The sequence below is a fragment of the Leopardus geoffroyi genome, chromosome D1 (genome assembly GCF_018350155.1).
Source record: "Leopardus geoffroyi isolate Oge1 chromosome D1, O.geoffroyi_Oge1_pat1.0, whole genome shotgun sequence".
In the NCBI taxonomy this organism is placed as follows: domain Eukaryota; kingdom Metazoa; phylum Chordata; class Mammalia; order Carnivora; family Felidae; genus Leopardus; species Leopardus geoffroyi.
The window spans coordinates 97628054-97651190 of NC_059329.1; the positions used below are offsets into that span (position 1 = coordinate 97628054).

Here is a 23137-nt window from a genome sequence, read left to right on the forward strand (position 1 = left end):
GGAAAGTGCTTTACTTACAGTCACTGGCTTATTATAAAGGATACAACTCAGGAATAGCCAGATGGAAGAGACCTCGCACAGGGTTAAGTACGTGGGAAGGAGCGTGGAACCTCCGTGATGTCTCGGGTGCGCTGGCCTCCCGGCATCTCACGTGCTCGCCGACCAGGAAGCCCTCTGAATCTCGTTCGAGAATTGTTGAGGCCACTTCCTGAGTGAGAGAACGTATTTGCAGATCGTGTATCTGATAAGGGATTAATATGCGAAAGATGCAAAGAACTCATGCCCTTCAATAGCAAAAAACCCGAACAATCCTATTAAAAGGTGGGCAGAGGATGTGCCCGCAGAGCACACGGGTGAATGTGGATGCAAAAATTCTCAGCGAGATACTAGCCAACCGGATCCAACGAGACATTAAAAGGATTATTCACCACGATCGAGTGGGATTTATATCTGGGATGCAAGGCTGGTTCAATATCCACAAATCAGTCAGTGTGATACATCACATTAATAGAACGGCTATCGTCAGAAGGGCAACAGGTGGCGAGTGATGGCCAGGATGCGGAGAAAAGGGAACCCAGGCACTGCTCTGGGGCTGTAAGTTGGTGCCGCCACTGTGGGAGATGATATGAAGGTTCCTCAAAAAACAAAGTAGAAACACCATATATGATCCAACATTTCCACTTCTGGGCATTTATCCAAAGAACGAAAACGCAGTTGTGAAAAGATCCCTGCACTCCCATGTTTATGACAGCCAGGGCATGGAAACCACAGAAGTGTCCACGGACAGGTGATTGGGGAAAGAAGATGTGATATAGATACACGACGGAATACCATTTATCCGTATGAAAGAATGAATTCTTGCCGTTTGTGACAGCATGGGTGGACCTCGAGGGCATTGTGCTAAGTCACGTAAGTCAGACGCAGACAAATACCGTACGGTCTCCCTTCTCCATGGGATCGAAACCAAAGCAGACCAAGCTCAGAGACACGGAGAACAGATTGGTGGTTGCCAGAGGGGTGGGGGAGGGGGGAGGCGAAAAGGATGAAGGGAGACAGAAGAGACAAACTCGTAGGTGTAAAAGAAACAAGTTCTGGGGGTGAAATGCCCAGCGAGGTGACCATAGTTACTAATACTGTATTGCATATTTGAAAGGTGCTACGAAATACTGTATTGCATATTTGAAAGGTGCTACGAAAGGTTACTAATACTGTATTGCATATTTGAAAGGTGCTAGATCTGAAGTGTTTTCATCACAAGAAAAAGGCATTCTGTAACTACGATGAATGCTACCTGCACCTGCTGTGACGATCATTTCGCAGTGTAGACAAATATCAAGTCATTACCTTGTAGACCCAACACTAATGTAATGTTGGGAGTCAACTATGCCTCAATTTAAAAACCTAAGAATCTTTGTAGATCTCAATCTCCAGGCCCCCCTGCCCTCCCAGGAGGTCAGTGGGTGGGGGCTGGAAGTTCTGACTTTCTAAACACTGGGTCTCCGGGACCCTCCCCATTTTGAGGCTATGTAGGGACCCCACCGGAAGTCACTTATTAGCAAAAACTCAGGTGTGCTAGAAAGGGGCTCCTTATGAATAACAAAAGACGCTTCTATTACTTGGGAAGCTCCAAGGGTTTCAGGAACTGGGGACAAAGAACAGATATATTACTTATTATGGCACACCTTCCCTCTGCTCTGCCTACCAGCTTCCTTCTAAAGGGTGCTTCCCGAGGAACGTGGCTGCTTTCTGTAGCAATGGCTGCATCCTTTCTTATTCAAGTCCTGAGATCAAAGTCCTTTTCTTCCTTTGACGGGCCTGAGTAGGTCAGATGTCTGACCTCCTCGGGAGGGGAATGTCAGGTGCTGATGAAAGGCCAGGTCCATGATCCAGTAATTGGGGAGGGGGGTGGTATTGCCATAATCGGCTTAGATTCATCCGAGCCCATTCCTGGAGCTGACGGTAGGCTCAGCTTCTGAATCTTATAGGTCCTGGGAGGGAGGTGTCCCACCTGAACATTGTTCGGTTCTATTAGTGGGGAGGAAAGGGGGAAGGGTACCATCAGCGTCCCCTGTCAGAAGCAGACACATAAAAAAGGTGTCACTCTTGGGAACGCCTGGGTGGCCCCGTCGGTTTAGTGTCTGACTTTGGCTCAAGTCATGATCTCACGGCTCGTGAGTTCAAGCCCCGCGTCGGGCTCTGTGCTGACGGCTCGGAGCCTGGAGCCTGCTTCGGATTCTGTGTCTCCCTCTCTGTCCCTCCCCCACTCATGCTCTGTCTCTCTCTGTCTCTCTCTGTCTCAAAAAATAAACATAACACATTTTTTTCAAAAAAAAGGTGCCACTCTTGACCGCCTTCCCCACTTGACTCAAGAAACTTTACAGTGCTTCTCCCAACCTACTTGTTTTCACGTTTTATTTTGAGAGAGAGAGAGCACATGCGTGCAAGCTAATGAGTGGGGGAGGGGCAGAGAGAGAGAGAGAGAGAGAGAGGGAGAGAGAGAATCCCAAGCAAGCTCTCGCCTCTTTGCTGTCTGTGCTGAGCCCAGCTGGGGGCTTGACCCCAGGATCTGAGAGACCAGACCGTGACCTGAGCAGAAACCAAGAGTCGGATGCCTAACCAACTGAGCCACCCAGGCGCCCCTCTCCCAACCTCTTTTTATCAAAATCTTATCCATGGTGGAGTCAACCTGTTACCTTTAAAAGGTTCAGCAGGAGGGACCTCCTGGGGAGAATGTGCTCACCTGCCCCCCAGCCAGCTGTACCGCTGATGCTCCCCCAGAAACCGCTCTGCAGACAAAGCCTGGAACCCAATCGGGAGCCTCACTGGCCGGACCCCAGTTCCTCCAGCTGCAAAATCACGGGCTGGACTGGGTTAGTTTCCCCCATGGAAGTTCTTTGCTCTTCCTCCTTAGCGCCAACTTAAAAAATAGAGCGTTACCAACATCGTCTAAGCCCCTTCCTTATCCCTTTCCAGTTATGCCCAAAGATTATCCCTGATGCGTTTTCTTTTCTTTTTTTTTTTTTTTAATGTTTATTTTTGAGTGAGAGCAGGGGAGGGGCAGGGAGAGAGGGAGACACAGAATCCGCACCAGGCTCCAGGCTCGGAGCCGTCAGCACAGAGCCCCACACAGGGCTTGAACTCATGAACCCCGAGATAATGACCTGAGCCGAAGTCGAACGCTTAACCGACTGAGCCACCCAGGCGCCCGTGCCACTAACGGGCTTCTAACACTGTAGTTTTGCCTGCTTTTTAAACTTTATATAAATGAAATTATACAGTATGTACCCTTTGGGGCTCGTTTCTTTCCTCGGCATTGTGACTACATACTATAGCGTGTAGTTGTGGTTTGTTTATTCTCATTTCTACATAGTAATCTACCCGCTGAGCTATTTTGTAAACATAAAAAGTTTAATGAATGTTGTACAGTTCTCTGTAATCAGCAGGACAAATGAATGAGCACGCCAGATTTCTCTGCTTTTGCCTGGGATGATAGCAGCTAACCAGTTTACCCTGGTTAATCCTGGTTACCGCACACCGGTGTATATGGGAAAAACTAGGAAAATGGACGAGTCATTACACAGTGCGTGCAGGCTTTTCGGCAGATAAAAATCTTTCGAAATGGGAATCGTAGAGAAAAAGAAAATAGAAGTCTTCACGATGGAAATATCAGGGCCCTTACTGGCCAGTCAGTCGATTTGCATTCATTCATGAAATATACAGCAAGTGCCACTTATATGCCTGGTATTCAGTCTCTAATTTTGTTTTGTTTTGTTTTTTTTTCAACGTTTATTTATTTTTGGGACAGAGACAGACAGAGCATGAACGGGGGAGGGGCAGAGAGAGAGGGAGACACAGAATCGGAAACAGGCTCCAGGCTCTGAGCCATCAGCCCAGAGCCCGACGCGGGGCTCGAACTCACGGACCGCGAGATCGTGACCTGGCTGAAGTCGGACGCTTAACCGACTGCGCCACCCAGGCGCCCCTTCAGTCTCTAATTGTGAAGCCTCCTTCCTCCCGGCCAATTGGTTGGGTCTCAGCATCCGGTGACGAAGTCGGTGAGGATTGACAGAACCTGAGACCTTATTATCTTTGCTAGCAGTTCTTAAATGCAAGGAGTATAAAGAGTATAACTGAGCTTTAAAGAGTTAAGTGACTTTTTTTTTTTAAGTTTTTAAATTTATTTGGAGAGAGGGGGATGGAGAGAGAGTGCATACACCTGTGAGCAAGAGTGGGGGAGGGGCAGAGAGAGAAGGAGAGAGAGTCCCAGGCTGCTCGGTGTAGAGCCCGACTCCCGGGCTTCATCTCACGAATCATGAGACCGTGACCTGAGCTGAAATCCAGAGTTGGAAGCTTAACACACTGACCCACCCAGGTGCTCTGAGACTTTCTTTTTTTTCTCATAAGCGAAAGGAAGAAAAGAGAAACACTTGCCCTTTAACACTGCTTCAACTAACCACATGGGATCTGCCAGAATATATTCTCCTAGACCTGTGACCTGAGCCAAAGTCGGACGCTTAACCGAGTCACCCAGGTGTCCCAATCCATATATATTTCTAAAATGGAATTATTTTATATCTATCTTTCCACAACTTTCTTTTTTTTTTAATTTTTTACTGTTTATATATTTTTTTTTAATTTTTTTTTTAACGTTTATTTACCCTTGAGATAGAGAGAGAGACAGAGCATGAACGGGGGAGGGCCAGAGAGAGGGAGACACAGAATCTGAAACAGGCTCCAGGCTCCGAGCTGTCACCACAGAGCCCCACGCGGGGCTTGAACTCACGGACCGCGAGATCACGACCCGAGCCGAAGTCGGCCGCCCAACCGACCGAGCCACCCAGCGCCCCCTGTTTATATATTTTTGAGAGACAGAGTGTGTGGGGGGGAGAGGCAGAGAGAGGGAGACAGAATCCAAAGCAGGCTTCCAGGCTCTGAGCTGTCAGCACAGAGCCCGATGCGGGACTCGAACCCATGACCTGGGAGATCACAACCTGAGTTGAAGTTGGATGCCTAACCGACTAAGCCACCCAGGCGTCCCAACAACCTTCATCTTTAAAAATAGATTTTATTTTCTGGAGAAGTTCTAGATTCACAATAAAACCGAGGGGAATGTGCGGACAGCTTTCATATTCTCCCTGTCTCCGCACACCCGCCATCTCCCGGACTCCGGGAGTTCTACATTTGTTACAGCCGATGAACTTACCCTGACACGTCATCATCACCCGAAGTCCGTGGTTTACATTCAGGCTTCCTGTTGGTGTTGTACATTCTAGGGGTTTGGACAGAGGTACAATGACATGTATGCACCATTATAGTTGTCCCACAGAGTAGTTTCACTGCCCTACAAATCCTCTGTGCTCTGCCTGTTCATCCGTCCCTCCTGCTAACTCCTGGAAACCACTGAACTTTTTACTGCCTACATAGTTTTGCCTTTTCCGGAATGTCCTATAGTGGGAATCATACAGCAGGGGGCCTTGCCAATTATCTTCTGTCACTTAGTAGCTTTCATTTTTCACTAACAGTATGTTGAGCACGTGTTCCCATGTCAATAAATGTTCTTCGGAAGCATTGTTAATTGCTGTCTAATATTTCACCGTATGCTACATATTAACTTCTCTCCTGTTTTCAAGGTTTACTTTTATTCTTCGGTGGTTTTTGTTTGGTTGTTTTGTTTTTGTGTGGTTCTTTTTTTTTTTTTTTTTTTTTTTTTTTTTGCTACTAAAAATAGTGTTGCAGAGGACAACCTTATGGGTAAATCTCTGAACACAACTTAATGATGCCCTTAGGAGAAATTCCTAGGTTTGGGGTTGCTCCTACAAAGGTTTTCCCATTTCAAGTCTTTTGATATGTGTTGCCAAGTTGCCCTCCAAAAAGGTCATACCAATTTATATTCCAGCCAGGAGGGTGTGTAGGTATATCCCCCACGCTCTCGCCAATCTGGAATAGGATAGAGATTTTTAATGTTCGCCAACCCAACAGAGGAAAAATGATGTTTGTTTTCATTTATATTTATTTGGGTATTAAAGTGTTGTGGCTTTTTCATAAAGCATATCGGCCATTTGTCTTTCTTCTTTTGCAAATTGCTTTTTTAATGCTATTTCCCATTTTTCTACTGGGATGAGCATCTTTATAGTATAGACTTATTAAACGTGTTTCTCTCTTAAGGGTCATGACTGCTTGTAAAGCCCCTTTTTTTAACGTCAAAAAATTTTTTCATCCACGTGCCCCCCTGATGTCTGCTATACCTTTAAAATACTAAATAAATGAATGATAATAAGAATTAATTATTTATAGAGTGCTTATTGTATGCCAGATACTATGCTATGTAAAACGGCCCTAGGAGATGGGTCCTGACATCAGTCCCATTGGACAGGGAAAGGAAGGTAGGAGTGGTTAATTTCTCCAAGGTTACATAGCTTGTAAGTGGCTGTGCTGGGATCAGTTGGTGAATAAAACACATGGTGACATTCGGCTTCTCCGAATTCAGTAACATTTTAATATAAACTTATCATTTGTTCATCGTAAAAGTATGTATATACATTTACAAATGTGTCTCACGTGCAAGTTCAAGGCGTATCATTTATTCTCTCTATAGGCAGTGCTTGCTGGGCATTTAGTTCAACAACTCCCTTAATAATTCCATGCTCTCCCCCCATTGCCCCCGTGATTTACCGTTAAGAACCATGTTGGACCGTTTATTTCTCGAGAAAGGGAAACTGAGTCTCATGGCAAGGCAGGAACTTGCTCAAGGTCACCTAAAAAGTTTATGGCACAGCCAGGACTGAAGCTCAGAGCGGGGCGGGGGGGGGGGGGGGGGGGACCCAGCCCAGGTCACCGCATGACTGGGGCCAGCCCTCTAATGGCCTGTCCCTTTGTTATGGGACGGAACAACACAGGATGCTGTGGTCTGACAGAGCAGACCTGTCAGATTCTCGTGGTGCCAGCCTCTAGGGAAACCAAGTGGGCACAGATTCCCAGTCCTCAGGCCACGCTGGCTGCCGGGCATTCCAGGACCCTGGCATGCTGCCAAGGGTGAAAACAGAGCTGCTGCCTCCTGAGTTGCATTCTGCCCCTCCTCTTGGGTTTGCATCTCATTGCTGGGTTTGCAACATGCCTAATCTCTGCGTGTGCAGACTCAGAGGAGCCAGCTGAGAGGGACCACTGCCAGCAGCGTGGAGTCCTCCGTGAGGCCTGCTGACCACCCCTCCCCCAAGCCCCTCACTGGGCAAACGGGTCCACAGCAGACCGCGGAAACAGTTGCTGGACCTTCAACTGGTTGCAGGCTTTACAGCGCCCGCTGAGGTGGGCCCAGTGAAGGACACCAACCTGTGGTGTTCTCTCTCTCTTCCCAAATGGACGGCCTGCCGCACGCCGTCCTCTCCCTCCCCACCCCGCTCCCACGGCCTCCGCTCCAGACACAGAAGGGACTTGTAATGCACCTCAGTCATGCAAGTGAGGCTCGGTTCTGATCCACCAGGCGGCTGGACTCCTCTAAGAATGGAAAGAACTTAATTGTGCACTGAATAAATCAGTGTCAAATAACGAGTGCTCTGTAACCCATCACGTTTCCCTTTTTGCCGTAGCTGCCAGGAGGCTCAGAACCGAATGCGCAGCTGGATCGCTGGCCATCTTATGATAGATTCTTGGTAGAACTGGCCTCAGTCGTTCTCCATGAAATCTCTGTCCTGTCTGAGTATGTGTTTGTGTTATAAATCATCACGATTCTTTTCCCTGATGAAGGTGGGATGTAAATGAAAAGTAAGCCATCCCAGGAAATGGCTAGAAGACCTCTCTCCTTGGAGAGACAAATGAATGTTTTCCTCAGAGGGGATAGTTTTCCATTCAAGATGCAGAAAAACGTCTGCATGTCTTCCTCCCCACCCCCATGCCTGCTTTCCTCTCTTCTCTCCCTCTTCCCCTCCATCCTTGATTCTCTTACTATTTCCTTTTCCCTCCTTCCCCACCCCCTTTCTGGCCTGTCTTCCCCCCATCCCCCCTCTCTCTTCTTCCTGCTCACCCTTTGCCTCTGGGTGGCCAGTTAAATACTAATACCCTTTACAAACGCGTAGCACTTGGCCCCTCCAAGGTCTTGCCCCAGCCTTTCTCTCATTCACTCCTTATGGGGATAACCTGGCAATTATGATGATTTCCATTGTACCAAGGAAGACGCCAAGGCCTGGTGCGTTTAAGCGATGTTCCCATGCTCACCGCATACACCTATGACTTCCTATCAGGTTCGGGTCCAGGACTCAGGAGTCCAATTCCATTCCTACTCTCCACTGTACCTACCTCACTGCCTCTCAACACCAGCCTCACCCATCGGACCGCCCACCTTGCCTAGCAGAGATCACTGAGGGAGCACCCCAAAGAGACGAGGATTCAAGACAATAACCCACCCGCCCTGTCTTCGCTTCTCAGATCTCTTTCAGAGTTGAGATTCTCCAGGGGGCCAGCAGGACACACGAGAGGGGGGCTGGTGAATCGCGACATGGGTCGCCGGCCGTTAATTCCTTTGGCAAATACTGAGAATACGCTATGTGCTGGGCAAGGCTGAGGCCCGGATAAGGCAAGCCAGGCACCCAGGGCGCCAGATTCAAGGACACGCTTATCTTCAGGTGCCCCTGCAAGTGCATGATCCTGAGGGTGGGTGCCTCCTTAAAGTTTATGCCTTAGCCCGTTGCTGGTCTTTCCCTAGCTCTTTCCTGGTGCCAGACAATTCAGAGTGCTGGCAATTCAGTGGAGAGCAAAAGTGCCTGCCCGTGTGGAACTTACCATCTGTTAGTGGGAATGAGGTATTAATTAAATAATGCTGCTGGCAAAAGACTGTTCTAAGGGTGACAAGTGCCCTAAGGAAAAGAACATGAAGCTGGAGAGGGTATTGAGTCGGTGAGGGGGCGACAGTGAGGGCTGAAGGGTGGGTAGGAGTTTTCCAGGTGTCCGGCAAGCGGAGGACCCAAGTTCACAGGCCCCATGGCAGGGTGGAGGTGGCATACAGGTGGGGCTGGCGGAGGACGGAAGGGCCGGAGCAGGAGAAATGCAAAACGGTCCCAAGCAGTCTGTTTCTAATAGAGGGCCAGACTCTGCAAATGATGGACTTAAACAACAACAACAACAACAACAACCCAACCCAATAGAGGGAATTCAAAGCCACCCCTTAATGAGGTCAGTCAATACCCCCCTTCCCCATCAGCTTTCTTCATGTGCAGATACGCAGGGACTGCGCCTGTCCCCCTCCAAACTCATCTTTGTCCATTTCATACAGCAACGTCTGGGACGGAATCTAACACGGGCCACATTTTCCAGGGGAACAAATGGGCACACAGGGGAGTTGGGTAACCTGCTGTCTCAGTCTGTTCAGGCTGCCATAACACAATGCCATAGACGGGGTGGCCTAAAGCACCAGACATTTATTTCTCGGGTTTGGAGGCTGAGAAGTCCAAAATCAAGGTGCAAGCCCATCAGGTTCCTAGGGAGAATTCTCTTCCTGGTTTGCACACTGGTGCCTTCTCGCTGTCGTCACCTGGTGGAGAGGGCGGGGGAGAGAGAGAGAGAGAGAGAGAGCGCACTCTGGAGTCTCTCCCTCTTCTTATAAGGGTACCAGCCCTATTAGATTCGGGCTCCACCCTTTAGGACCTCATTTAACCTTTATCATCTTGCAGGCCCAGTCTCCAAATATAGTCACGTGAAAGGCCATGGCATCAACCCATGAATTGGGGTAGGGGAGCATACAAACTTTCAGTCCCTTACACCTGCCCGGGGTCACATAGCCAGTCAGCGGGACTTGAACACAGGCAGTGCCCTTTGGAGACCCAGGCGTCTAACCATCAGACTTCACTACCCCGCGGTGTGTTGTGTGTGAATATCACCCATCCGAGTGAGAAGTGCTCCTCAGGGCAGAAGTGCTCAGTGAACCTTTAGGAATCCATAGGACCTTGCCCCTACCTGGCAGCTGGACGTGTGGGCTGGGCTGCCTTAACCCATCCCAGGGTGATCCCGGTGATCCTTCTGGAAGAGGCTGGGCAGAGGCCTGAAACATAACGCTTGGATCTGGGGGTTCTCCTGTTTCCCAGTTACTCAGCAGGCCCCAGGCTCCAGTCCAGATTCCATCAGGAATGGGCCGGGCGACCTTGGGCAAGTCCCTTGGCATCTTCCCGCCCTAGGTTCCTGCCTCAGCGACCCTCAACCCCTGCCCCCTGACGGGTGGCTGAGGGCCCGCCACCAGGCATGGACCCCCCCTCCCCCCCGCAGGCGCCGGGTCCCCACCCTAGGCCGCGCAGGTGGGGAAGGGGCGGCGTGCAGGGATCTGTGTCGCTCGGTTCGCCGCAGGCCGCGCCGCAGCCGCGCGGAGTCCGCGGCGGCCGCAGGCAAGGCGTGCGGGGGGCCGCCCGCGCCGGTCGCCCACCCGCTTCGCTCGCCCGCCACCTCCGCTCCCGGCCACCGCGGACGCCCGCCCGGCGTCCCCCAGCCCGCCGGGCGCTGCACCCCCTGCCGGGCGGGCCCCCGGCCGCCGCCCCTCCCGGGCGCCCGCTGCCTCCCGCTCCCCGCGCGCCCCCCTCCGGCCGCCAGCCAACTGCGTGCCCCCGGGGCCGGCAAGAAGCCACATGCCCCCGCAAGGAATGCCGGGCCTGGCGGGCGGGGGGCGGCGCTGGGCAGGGCCGGGCCGGGCAGGGCAGGGAGCTCCCCTCCGGGAAGGTTGGTGAGAGGGAGAGAGCGGCCCGCGCCCTCCCCGGCCCCCGCGCCGCCCCTGCGCCCGGCCGCGGGACCTCACACTTTCCCCGCCGGACACGCGGGCGGGACGCCGCGCGGGGCCGCGGCGGCGGGCGGGGGTGGGTGGGGGGGCGGCCTGGGGGCCGGGACGGGGCGGCTCGGCCCGCCCGGGCAGCCCCCGCCCCCTCGGCGCGCCCCCCCCCCCCCCCCGGCCCCGCCGGCTCTGGAGGAGGGGGCAGGCCGTCGTGTTTCCCCGCACCCCTCCCAGCAGCCGCCGGCTTTGGGGCCCCGGTGGGGAGCAGGGGGCTGATTAGCGGAGGAGCAGGGGTGTGGCCAGCGGGGCCCCGGGTAGTGAGTCACACACGCCGCTTGCCCAGTCCCGGGCCGCGAGCGCGGTCCCAGCCTGAGCTGCGCACCGCCCTGGCCCGAAGAGTGTCCCCGGGCTTGGCATGAGGACCCAGGGGTGCCGAGGGAGGGGCTGAAGCCCGGCGCGGTGGTGGAGGAGGGCGGTAAGCGGCGGGCTGGGGCGACTTCCCTGGAGAGAGCGGGTGGGGCTCGGAGTCAGGGCTGGCTCGCCGGCCCACACCGGGACCCCCAGGCCCCGCCTGTACCTGCTCTGAGCTGGCAAAGCGGGCCTGGCTGCATTCCCTGGCAGCCTCTGGGTGAGGGGCTGCACAGCCAGGCGCTGGGGGCCCGTTTCATCCTCCAGCCCCGCTTGGCCCCAGCTGGACTTGAGTCGATCCCTCCCCCTGCCCCCCAGTGCAGACTTTTGTGTGGAGGCTCCTTCCTGTGGATTCCCCATACCCTCTGCCCCTTGGCCTTGGGGTCCGGGCTGCGCTCTCCAGCCCTGCCCCCTGGCCTGAGCTGCCCCTCGTCCTCTGACCCCATGGGGCTGGTGGCTCCAGTCTTCCCCAGGACCAGCCCGGGATAGAAATGGCATTTCCTCTTGGCCGAGCTACAGCTGTTTTTGTTGTCTGTGTTCTCCAGCGCTTCCTCTGGGGATGGCAGGGAGGGTAACCAGACTCCACGGGACCCCCCGCTTGCCCTCTGTGACACTCACCCTTCTTCCCCTGTCTCTTTGATCTTCTTCCTGTGCTGGTCCCGCCTTCGCGTCCCCAGGACAGAATGACTGAGAACATGAAGGAGTGCCTGGCGCAGACCAAGGCGGCCGTGGGGGATATGGTGACCGTGGTGAAGACAGAGGTCTGCTCCCCACTCCGCGACCAGGAGTATGGCCAGCCCTGGTGAGGCCCTGGTGTGGGGACAGGAGAGGGAGAAGTGGGGAGTCGTTGGTCTGGGTTGGTTGGAGGCCCTGGGGAAGAGTTCCCACTCCTGGCCCACCTTCCTGAGCCTGCTCTGGGCAGCTCCTTGGAGCAGAGGGGAGAGCGCAGGCTCTAGAAGGCACGCAAGCAGGGAGCCTAGAAGGCCTGGCTGGGTCCAGGTCTCAGATCCTACCTTTTCGCTGTCCCTGCACTGAATGGGCAGCCTGGCTGGGGTTCCTCGGCCCATCCCGCATCCCCGTGGCCTCCTGGCCAGGTCCACGGCTTCTCTGCCCCCCAGCCTCCCGCTCTCTGATGGCTTCTTTGCTTTCTCCACTGGCCCCTGGTCTGGCCAGCTCTAGGAGACCAGACCCCCCGTCCATGGAAGTGGAGCCCAAGAAACTGAAGGGGAAGCGTGAGCTCATCATGCCCAAAAGCTTCCAGCAAGTGGACTTCTGGTGTAAGTGGAGCTCGAGGCTGTTCCTGGGTTGCTCCTCCCTCCCCCCCCCCCGACTCCCACCCTCCACCCCAGCTCTGCTTAGGGAGTTTGCAGCCGTAACTGACCATAGGCATTCGCCTGTCATGTATCAGACACGGGTCCCGGATTCAGTTTAGCCTCACCATTAACCACTGAGGTGGCTGTTATGGGTCCCATTTTCCAGGTGAGGACCCCAGGGCTTGGTGAGGGTTAAGCACCCTGCCTCGGGACCCACAGGCCACAGAGGCATGGTTGCAGTTCAAACCCAGACCCATCTGACTCCAAAGCTGTGCTTGAAACTTGATACAAAGGGAGCTACTGGCTTCCTTCGCACTGGCAGGCGTGTCCTTTGAGCCCCCGGGGAGGGGAATGGGTTATTACCGCTGAAGACTCTGGGGCCCGTGGCTGGCTGGGGCGGAGCCAGGGCCGGGACTCCCGAGTCCCCTGCGGTGGGCTTTTCACGGCCCTGTGCCGTCCTCAGGGTGGGCTTCCCATCAGCCCCTCAGCCTCTGCCATGGAGGTCCTGCCTCCCTGCAGCAACTGAGGCTCTCTTCGCTCTTTCCGTCCCTTCAGTCTGCGAGTCCTGCCAGGAGTACTTTGTGGATGAGTGTCCGAACCACGGTCCCCCAGTGTTTGTGTCCGACACGCCGGTGCCCGTGGGCATCCCAGACAGGGCTGCCCTCACCATCCCACAGGGCATGGAGGTGGTCAAGGAAGCCAGTGGGGAGAATGACGTGCGATGCATAAATGAGGTCATCCCCAAGGGTCACATCTTCGGCCCCTATGAGGGGCAGATCTCCACCCAGGACAAATCGGCTGGCTTCTTCTCGTGGCTGGTGAGTGTCCCCTGGGCTGTGCAGTGGGAGAGGGTGCTAATGAACATGGAAGGAAGCCAGCAGGGGGAGCCATACGCTGGCCCAGCCAGGCCCAAGAGCTTTTTTTTCTGCCATCACTCCGGGATGCGTGCATGATGGATCTTGCTACCCCCTGGCCCTGGCTGAGTGGTTGTGCTCCTTGGTGGCCGAGGGCCATGCTAAGGAGCCCGTCAGGCGGTAGTCCACAGAATCAGTGGTAGGGCTCTAGGGAGCCCGTGGGACCAGCCAGCCGGAGAGAATTCAGGATGCTTTTCTCATGATTCTTCATGTGTGGGTCTGGTGGACCGTTCTGTGAAATGGACCAAGGGTTCACCTCAAGTCCCCCTCCGGAGTGGGTAACTTGGGCCTGGGGGCTGTGGGAATGCAGAGCACGACATTCAGCTAAAAAAGCAGTGATGCCAGGGGCTGGACCGGGTGCCCGAGGAAACGTGGTCCCTGCCCTCGGGGAGTGGACAGTCTGGTGGGGGAGGGACAGGGATTGAACAGGTACGGGCACATGTGATCATTGCTACTGAAGGAGGGAAGGTGAGACATTCTAGTTGCAGAGGGAGACGGTGGAGTTCATGGTGCTGATGGATTTGGGGGCTGGAGCCCAAGTTCATTACGCCAGCCAGCTTTGCTATTTCCTATCTGGTGTGACCTTGGATGAATCCTTTCACTTCTCTGTGCCTGTCCTGTAACAGAATAATCATAGTTGACGGTGCGACACGATGGGTCAATACTATAGAGTTCTTAGCGCCGCGCCTGCCTTTAGGAAGCATGCAGTGAATATCAGCTATTATTATTGTTGTTGTTGGCCTACTCGAGGGGCTTGGGCGGGATTTCCTCTAGCTTGAGACTTGAAGCATGAGTAGTAGTTAGTGGAAGGGGGGTGGGAGGATGCTGTATTCACACAGGTCGGCTGAGCAAGAGACGCATCTGGCAGGTCCGTGTGGCGACAGCCATGAGCCTGACAGGCAGAGTGGCAGGAAATCAGCAGGAGAGGGAGTCAGGGGCCAGATCACCCTACGTTTCATAAGCCAGGGTAAGCGAATGCTCCTTCTGCGGGCCACGGGAACCTCTGAAGATTGTCGGGCAGAGGCGTTACAGAATGGTTAGGTCAGGTTGCAGAACGCAGAATCAGGATGGGTACGGGCCTTGCTGGGGAGGGGGGCGGGGTTTCAGGTCAGAAAAGATGCTGGTTTCAACTTAGGTGCTACAGGCAGGCACATTTGAGAGAGACTTAGGAGGGAGAATCTCCAGGATTTACTGACGGATGGGATGTGGAGGTAAGGAGGAGGGTATGTAAAGATCTGAAGTGGAAGGGATTATTAGGGACGCCTCTCGAGCATCCAGCTTGAGCAGAGTTGGAGGAAGGTGGGGCCGGTAGAGAAGAGCAGGCTAGGGAGTAGGAAGATCGTTTATCAGTCATGAAATAAACCTTTCTTGTGGGTCTCGTTCGTGCTAAGCCCTGAACTGGCCTCAGGGATACAGTGATGGGCCAGATCAGACATCAGTTCTGCCCTCATAGAGCTTATTGTGGGAAAGCCGGAATGAATCAAATAATAAGGTAAATAAATGTAAAATTATGGCTCAGGTGATGAAGAGGCAGTGAGGCTAGGAGAGAAGGGAACAACCAGAGAAAGTGATGTGGCCAGAGGTCAAGGAAGGCTTCCTGATAGTTGAGGTGTGATTGAAGAAAGAGAATGCCCACCAGATGAACAGGACAGCATGTGTAAAGGCCCTGTGGCGGGCGAGAGTATGGCATGTTTGCGCAACCAGGTCATTGTGCCCGGAGTGGAGCGAACACAGGGGCCTGGAGGGGGAGACAGTCTTGGATGTATAGGGCCCGCTGAGCCAAATTGGGACTTTTGTTCTTTATTTTAAGAACAATGAGAAGTTTATTTATGTTTTGAAAGGGTGACTTTGGCTGCAGGCTGGAGAACAGATTGGGAGCAGGGGGCATGGGTCAAGAATGGATCATTGTCTGAGTCGGGGATGGTGGAGACTTGGGTTAGGGTGGGGCAGCAACATGAAGAAAGGGTGAACTCGTTTGTGAACTTTTTCGGAGATGAGCGGGGTTGACTTGGAAATTGATTGATTGGCCTAAGTAAGGGAGAGGGAATTGGCGAAAACGAGCCCTTCAGTGTCCTGCTCTCAGCAGGTTGGGAAGGTGTCCATCTCTGAGAAATGGAATACAGGCGGGGCCTGGGTGGAGGGCAAGAGGCAGTTTTAGACTCGATAACTTTGGAGTGACATCAAGGCACCCAATGGCCGTGGCGACTAGGCAGTTAGCGATACGGGTTCGGAGCTTGGAAAGGAGATTCGGAGATGTCACTTCCCGAACCACCCGCACACAGGTATCAGCGGGGCTGGGAGTGCGGAGGGCCGCCCCCAAGGAGAACCGATGGACGAGAGGCGGAGAGGGCCTAGAATGAGCTTTGAGGAACTTTGGTGGTTCAGCCGTCCAGAAGGGGAGCACGATCCTGCAAGGGAGACTGAGGAGGTGCACCCTGAGAGGCGGGAAGGCCAGAACGGTCAACAGTGTCAAGTGTTTCTGAGAAGCCAGGCAAGAGAAGGACTTGAAACGGTCCACTGGGCTTAGTGCCAGGGAAGTCACCGGCCACTTTAGCAAGACGTGGTACTCCAAGACCGAGGTTCCCGACCTGGGGCCGTTTGCTCCCTTCCTCCCTGCCCTCCCCCGCCCCCCACCCGGGGGACATTTGGTAATGTCTGGACACATTTCGGGCCGTCACAGCTTGGGATGGGGGCTATGCTCCTGGCATCTAGAAGGTAGGGGTCAGGGGTGCTGCTAAACCTTTCGTAATGCAGGAGACAGCCTCCTACAACAAAGAGCGATCTGGTCTCGGGGGTCCAGAGTGCTGTGGTGGAGAAGCCCCGTCAGAGCACCACCCGAAGGGAACCTTGTGAGAAGCCGGGTGACCAGCATAGGCACTTCTTAGAAGCTTGATTAGAGATAAGACAAGTGGAAGAGAGACAGGAGATACGAGGGTTGGCTGCCGGCAGGCACAGGGGGCGGGGAACTTTGTTAAGAGAGCGACGCGAACGTCTTTGAAAATCCTGGTGGGAGGGTCCCACTGAAGAGACGGTTGAATATCGAGCAGAGGTGAGGTGTGATGGACAAGCTCTCCTATCGCCCGAGAACGTTCAGATGGAGACGTTGCATATGGAGGGGCGATGGGTCAACATGTCTTCTGTCACTGGAGGGGTACCCTAGAGGCTCGGAGCAGACGGAAGGAAGTAAGTATGGTGGGCCAAATAATGGCCCCCTCAAGATGGCCGCATCCTCATCCCCGGATCCTGTATGGATGTCATCTTAGAGGCCAAAGGGGACTTTCCAGGTGTAATTCAATGAAGGCGCTTGAGGTGGGGAGATTATCTTGGTTTATCGGGGTGGGCCTCGTGGAATTACAAGCATTTTTATGGGAGGGAGGCAGGAGAGTCAGAGTCAGAAAGACAAGATTGGAAGATGTTATCCTGCTGGCCTTGAAGATAGAAGAAGGAGCCAGGAGCCAAGGGACTGCAGACAGCTTCTAGAAGCTACAAAAGGCAAGGAAGTAGATTCTTCCCTCAAGCCTCCAGAAGGAACTCAGCCCGCTGCCGACGCCTCGATCTTAGGACTTGTGACCTCTGGAACCGTGAGATAATAAACGTGTGGTGTTCGAAAACCACCGTGTCGTGGCAGTTTGTTAAGCAGCGCTAGGAACTGAGGGCAGCGTCTGGGGGACGTCTGCTAACACGTGCGGAGCTGTGGAGAGAGCTGGCCTGAGACGGGAGAGCGGCGAAGGTGAGTTCGGGCGGGGGGTGGGGTGAGTCGAGCCGGAGATGCCCGTGAGGTGCTCAGGTGAGCCATCCTGGGGCGCACCGACGCACATGGGTCAGCCGAGGACAGAGGCCTGGGTGTAGGGGACACCAAGCGTGGTAAACGGACGCGGCTGAGGTCCCGGCAAGGGACAGGCGGGGGGGGGGACAGGGCTGCAGGGAAGCGTGAGGCCTGAGAGCCACTGTGTTCGGGCAGCACGGGGGTCTTCGTGTCCTGGGCACAGGCAGTTTCATGGCAGAAGCCACGCTGCTGGGGCCCAAGGCGTGAGTGGGAAGTGAGGAGAGGGAGCCAGCAAGGGGCGCTGGCTTGTTTTCAGAAGTCTGGCCGCCTGTGAGCAACGATGGTGTGCCAGCTGTGTGCCACATTTGTCCTCACAGCAGGTTGCTGCCCTTCCGGCCCAGATGAGGGAACCCGGGACCCAAGAGGTCATTAAGTAGGCAACCCCAGCTCCCACAGCCCACGCATGGTACGTGGCGGGTTCCTTCAAAGGTAGCGCCTTTCCCCGATGCCAGGCTTTAAGTAGCTCCTCCGTGGGGACACGTGGCTGAGAAGGGAGCACTCAGGAGCTCTGGGGGCAACAGAAACACATGAGGTTTGCCACCTGTTCTCATGGAGCCTGGGGTCCGGCTACAAGAAGCAGGGACTAAGGTGGAAGGGAGGGGAGGAGGCCTATGTCCAGCCGAGTAATACCGAGGCAGAGCATTGTTGGCGATGGTGCTACTACGGAAAGCTCTAGGGCCAGGGAGAAGGGGAGCTGGTTTTGACTGGGCAGATCGGAGAGGGGTCTTGAAGGATGGGTAGAAGTTCAGCAGAGGAGAAAATCTAGGGCCATGCCCAGGGAAGGGCTGTCAGGGCCCCCACCTCCCACCATGAGAAGCTGCACTTTGGGACAGCCCGGCTGGGCAAGCTTAGAGTCTCTAAAGGAGGCAGCTTCCCCGGGTTTGTGGCCTGGCCTGGGTCTAGGGTGTGGAGAAAAGGGGGAAGAGGAGGCAGCCCTGGAGTTTGCAGCCTTGTCTTAGACCAGCTCTAGCAGTCAGGAGTGGGCGTGGCCTGCAGCTCAGGGACCAGGGGCCGGCAGTGTTGCTCCCCTGGATGTTCCTAAGGCCTGGGAGCCGCGAGCTGTGGCATATGGATGGGTGCGGGGAGGGAGTGGTTGGAGGCCACGGGGCCATGCGGAGGCTTTGTGATCCAGTGAGGTGAGAGGTGTCGAAGGCTTGGAGAGAACAGATGTGCAAAATGGCTCAAGAAAGCAGGACCTGTGTGTGTGTGTGTGTGTGTGTGTGTGTGTGCGTGTGTGTCCTCAGTCGGGGCCTCAGTCAGGGAAAAGCCGGAGTGAGGAACAACTGCCAGCTCAGTTGATGGGTTGGTTGAACGGAGGGAGGGCGGAAAAGTGGGGTGAACCACAGCACTGATTTTGGACCAGGATCTGGAAGCCCCCACATCCTAAATAAACCGCATTCATTTGTCAAATCCTGTCTCAAAGCCGTACTTGATGTCCTTTCTTGACCTCCTGCCCGCCTTCAGAAGCTCTGGCCCTCATCCAACACAACGCATTTCCGTCCACGACTCCTCAGTGTGTGCAGTTTATTCTGGCAGAAGTAACGATGGGGCTCGTGATAAGCGTGGCTGTTTGCGTTTCTTGAGCACCTATGATGTTTCTGGGCCTGTGCTCAGCACTTTATAGCAGACCTCATTTGATGCTAACGTTACCCCTTGTGAAGTGGGTATTCTACCCATTGTACCAACTGAGAAAACTGAGGCCTGGAGAGGAGAAGTTCTCCTGCACAAAACTAAACAGCTGGTGAGCAGCTGAGCTGGGCTTCCAACCCAGTAGTCTGGGCTCCGGAACCCACCCTCTTGTTCTTCCGCCTGGCCCTTCTCCGCCTTCCTTATCTCACCTGTTCCTACCTGCTGGCCTTGGTTGACTTTCTTCTTCTCATCCTTTCTGCCCAGCACTGGTTCCCTCTCCTTCTCCCCTCAACACAGAGGAAAGCTGGTCCCACCGTGCCCCGTGTGGGGACAGGGCCTGCATTCAGATGGACCCAACGTTCATTTCCACTCTGCATCTCTCCATGGCCCGGCCTCCTCTGCAGGAGTCTTGCCATCACTTCTGGCCGTTTGGAAAAGAACTGCCCTCGTCCTCTGCTTTCTCATCTCACTGGAGACGAGAAACTCCATAAATCATTGCCAGGGTTTCCAGGCTGCCCTCAGACACCGAAGGCCGGAGACGATGCGGCACGCGTGAGGTGTTTGGGAGTGCCGTGCAGCCGTGTGGTTTGGTAAAAGGCCGAAGAAAGAGGAAGCCAGCACAGCGTTTTTATTTACACTTTTCACTTAGAGCCAGTCTTGTTCCAGAAGGGATTTAAGGTAGCCTAGCAGGATACATAAAATATACCATTATAGCATGTTAAAACTGGGAGAGACAGAAGAAAGGAAAACAAGGGTGGAGACCCTCGGCGGAGCCAGGAAGGAGGCTAAAAATGCATACCACAATGACCCGTATGTGCACTTTTAGCTATATGGGGTCCGAATCTGGCAGCCGCTGGGAAAAGGCAAGCCTGGTCTGCTACCAGGACATTCTTTCCATGTCGTGAACAGTCCCCAGATAGTTCCTGGGGAGGTCCCCCTTCTGGGTACTGACACTGGACGGAAGGTTTCCTGGCGGCCCTTAAAGAGAGGACACTGTTTGGTGACATTGCTCACCTGCTGTCATGCAGCCTTTCCACCTGCCAGACCCCTACTGTACTGGCTGGGTGGGGGGTGGGGGGGAGCAGAGGTGAAAGGGTATTTCAAGTGTTTTCCGCTTCAAGTTCCATCATAAAATGGAGATTTATTTTGAAACTTGAAATTGGATGTGCAAAAGCTCGTGGCACAGCCTCCAAAACAGAATCCGAAAAGCCCTGAGTGATTGGGACAGATGGAAGTGTGAGCAGACGGTTGCAATGCCTCGAGATGTCAGCGGGAGCAGGCAGGTGTTACCGAGTTTGGGGGAGCTCAGAGAAGGAAAGAATAATGGGCTTGTCCAGGAAGACAAGAAGGGACATTTGAGACAGGTTGCCTTGCGTGTGTGTGTGTGTGTGTGTGTGTGTGTGCGTGCGTGTGTGTATGAGCAGATGTTTTTCATGCTTGTTTGTTAATTTCTATTAACTCTTTATTTTGAAATGTTCAAGCTCTGTAGAAAAGCTGTAAGAATAGTATAATAAACACCCACACACCCAGCATCTAATTCATCCATTGCTAACATTTAATAACAATTTCTTGAATCTCTCTCTCTCTGTATGCCTACAGGCACACGCACACACATACACACACATTCTGTGTTGTTTTGTTTTGTTTTTCTGACCTGTTTGAGATACGGTTATAGACCTCAGGCTTTTGGGCCATGCATTCCCCATCTCTGCCACTCAACTCCGTCACTGCAGGGCGAAAGCTGCCGTAGACGGTGCATAAATGAATGTGTCTGTGCACCAATAAAACTTTATTGATGAACACTGAATGTGCATGTCATACAATTTCCCTGAAATTGGAATTTCATACAAATTTCCTATAAATGAAGTGACATGGAAAAACTTTTTTCAATCATTGAAAAATGCGAAAACCATGCTTAGCTCACAACTGTATAGAAAGGGGGCCGGGGGGCGCCTGGGTGGCTCACTCGGTTAAGCACCTGATTCTTGATCCCAACTCAGATCTTGATCTCAGCTCAGGTCTTGATCTTGGGGTCGTGAGTTCAAGCACAGCATGGAGCCTACTTAAACAAAACAAAACAAAACAAACAGGTAGGGGCTGCATTTGAACTACAATCAATGGTTTGCCAACAGACCCCTGCCCTACATAACCACAATATAATTATTATATTCAGGAAATTTAACCATGGATACGATACAACACTCTGTCAACTGCAATCCTTATTCAGATTTTCCCAATTGCCCTGGAGAAATGGCCTTTACAGTTTGTCCCCCATCTAGGACCCACTCATGCATTTAATTGTCATGTCTCATTAGTCTCCTTCATTCTATAACAGGTCCCCTGCGTTGTTTTTTTCTTTCAGGATATTGACACTTTCGAGAAGTTCTGGACAGTTGTCAGCAGAATGTTGCACAGTTTAGATGTGTCTGATTGTTTCCTCATGATAGATTCAGATTATAGATTTTTGGCATGAAGGATGTTGTGTCTGTCTCCCTGTAGATAGCAGGAAGCTTGTGAGGTCAGTTTGTCTTATCTTTTACCCAGTGGTTTTAGCAACTGTTGATGATTCTTGCCTTTATCAATTATTATTATTATTTTTTTTAATCTTTATTTATTTTGAGAGAGAGATAGAGTGTGAGCAGGGGAGGAGCTGAGGGGAGGGAGACACAAATCAGAAGCAGGCTCCAGGCCCCGAGCCGTCAGCACAGAGCCCGATGTGGGGCTCGAACTCACGAACCGTGAGATCATGACCTGAGCCGAAGTCGGACGCTTAACCGACTGAGCCACCCAGGTGCCCCGCCTTTATCAATTATTCTCCATGGTTTAAAATGATTTGCATCCTACATTCTTTATTTACTATGTGACATCCTTCGGCAAAAAGAAAAAAAAAAAAAAAAAGTATTCAACTTTCTCCTCCTCCCCATCGCTTGTTTTGGTTATTTTTAGTACTGGTATGGACTCATGAATCCTTTTTTTTTTTTTCCTTCAGTATGTTCCAGTCCATTCCTGTCATTCATTTTGATGTTTCAATTGCCCTAGATTTGGCCAGCGGGAGCCCGTGCAGACGGGCTCCTTTTTCCTATTTTAGAACTTCCCTTACTTTCCAGTGCAAAAAGATGTTCTGGCCATCTCTCCTAAGAGCCCTAATTTGTTTTAGTGGAAATCGTGTTCAGAAATCAAGATCCCTGGGCACTAAGCGTGTGTGTGTTGCTACTGGGGTCTCCTTGCTTCTAGGCCTGAGCTAGGATTAGAGGAATGAGTTGCAGGGAGTCAGGGACTGAGGCAACACGGAATCGCCAGCCGCGGGCACAACATACACAGAGGTCCAGGGGCACGGGTGATGTGGAGGGGAAAAGGTAACAGGTTAGAGCCGAAGTACAGAGCGTGCTTAGAAGGAAAAGGGGAAGATGATGCCAGAGAGAAGTTGCTTTGCTCATGGTCTGAGATGCTATGCATCTTAAAACACTATGCATTCAGTATCAGCTTTTCCGGGAATAAAAGTGTGCACCTCAGTCTTCAGATTCCTCTTACTATCAGAAGCATTAAATGGGCTTGCCTTGTATAACGTTTTATAGATGCTGGTCATTTGGTTATCAAACCACAAAGCAAACCAAAGATTCCCGCCCCCCCCCCCCCCCAAATATGTGATCTGCCGGTGAACCCGCTTCGGCTGGAACTGTCTGTAATTCTCAAGATCTATTATTTTGGAATAAAAGTAGAACATGGAACACTGCTCTGAACAATGCACTGAAGGGCCGCCCGTGTTATTCCAAGTGGCAAGATCTCATTTCTTCTTATGGATGAGTAATGTCCCGTCGTATATCCACACCACATCGTCTTGAGCCCCTTATCCGTCGATGGCCACTTGGGCTCCCTCCACGTCTTGGCTCTTGTAAATCATGCGGCAACTATCTCTTCACATCAGGTGTTTTCATTTCCTTCTGGTAAATGCCCAGGAGTGGGATTGCTGGACCACGGGGTAGTTCTCTTTCTAAGTTTTTGGCGACCCTCCATGCTGTTTTTCCATGTTGGCTGCACCTCTGTCCATTCCCAAAGCAATGCACGGGTTCCCATTTCTCGACTTCCTGGCCAGTCCTTGTCACCTCTCGTCTTTTTGAGCACAGTCCTTCCAACAGGCATGAGGGGATGTCACATTGTGGTTTTGATTTGCATGTCCCCGATGGCTGGTGAAGTCGAGTACCTTTTCCTGTACCTGTCGGTCAGGTGACATTTAATGTTCGTGGGGTCCCAATGTGACCTTAATTTCACCCTGATGTTGTTTAAAAAGGTTTAAGCAGAGAGCTAG

At 52.9% G+C, this 23137-nt stretch overlaps 1 protein-coding gene across 6 annotated transcripts in view; it reads left to right on the forward strand.

The window, feature by feature from the left end:
* Window positions 1–23137, forward strand: part of PRDM11 (PR/SET domain 11) — a 90674-nt gene that overhangs the window by 23868 nt on the left and 43669 nt on the right. Inside the window, exons 1-4 of one of the 6 annotated variants that reach the window (XM_045485062.1) lie at window positions 11022–11216; window positions 11827–11951; window positions 12323–12426; window positions 13018–13280. In XM_045485062.1, the coding sequence (XP_045341018.1) occupies window positions 11833–11951; window positions 12323–12426; window positions 13018–13280 (486 nt within the window). In that variant the 5' untranslated portion in view covers window positions 11022–11216; window positions 11827–11832. Of the gene's footprint in view, window positions 1–11021; window positions 11217–11826; window positions 11952–12321; window positions 12427–13017; window positions 13281–23137 lie in introns of those variants that run through there. The other 5 variants (XM_045485066.1, XM_045485067.1, XM_045485068.1 and 2 more) reach the window with 5 other exon arrangements.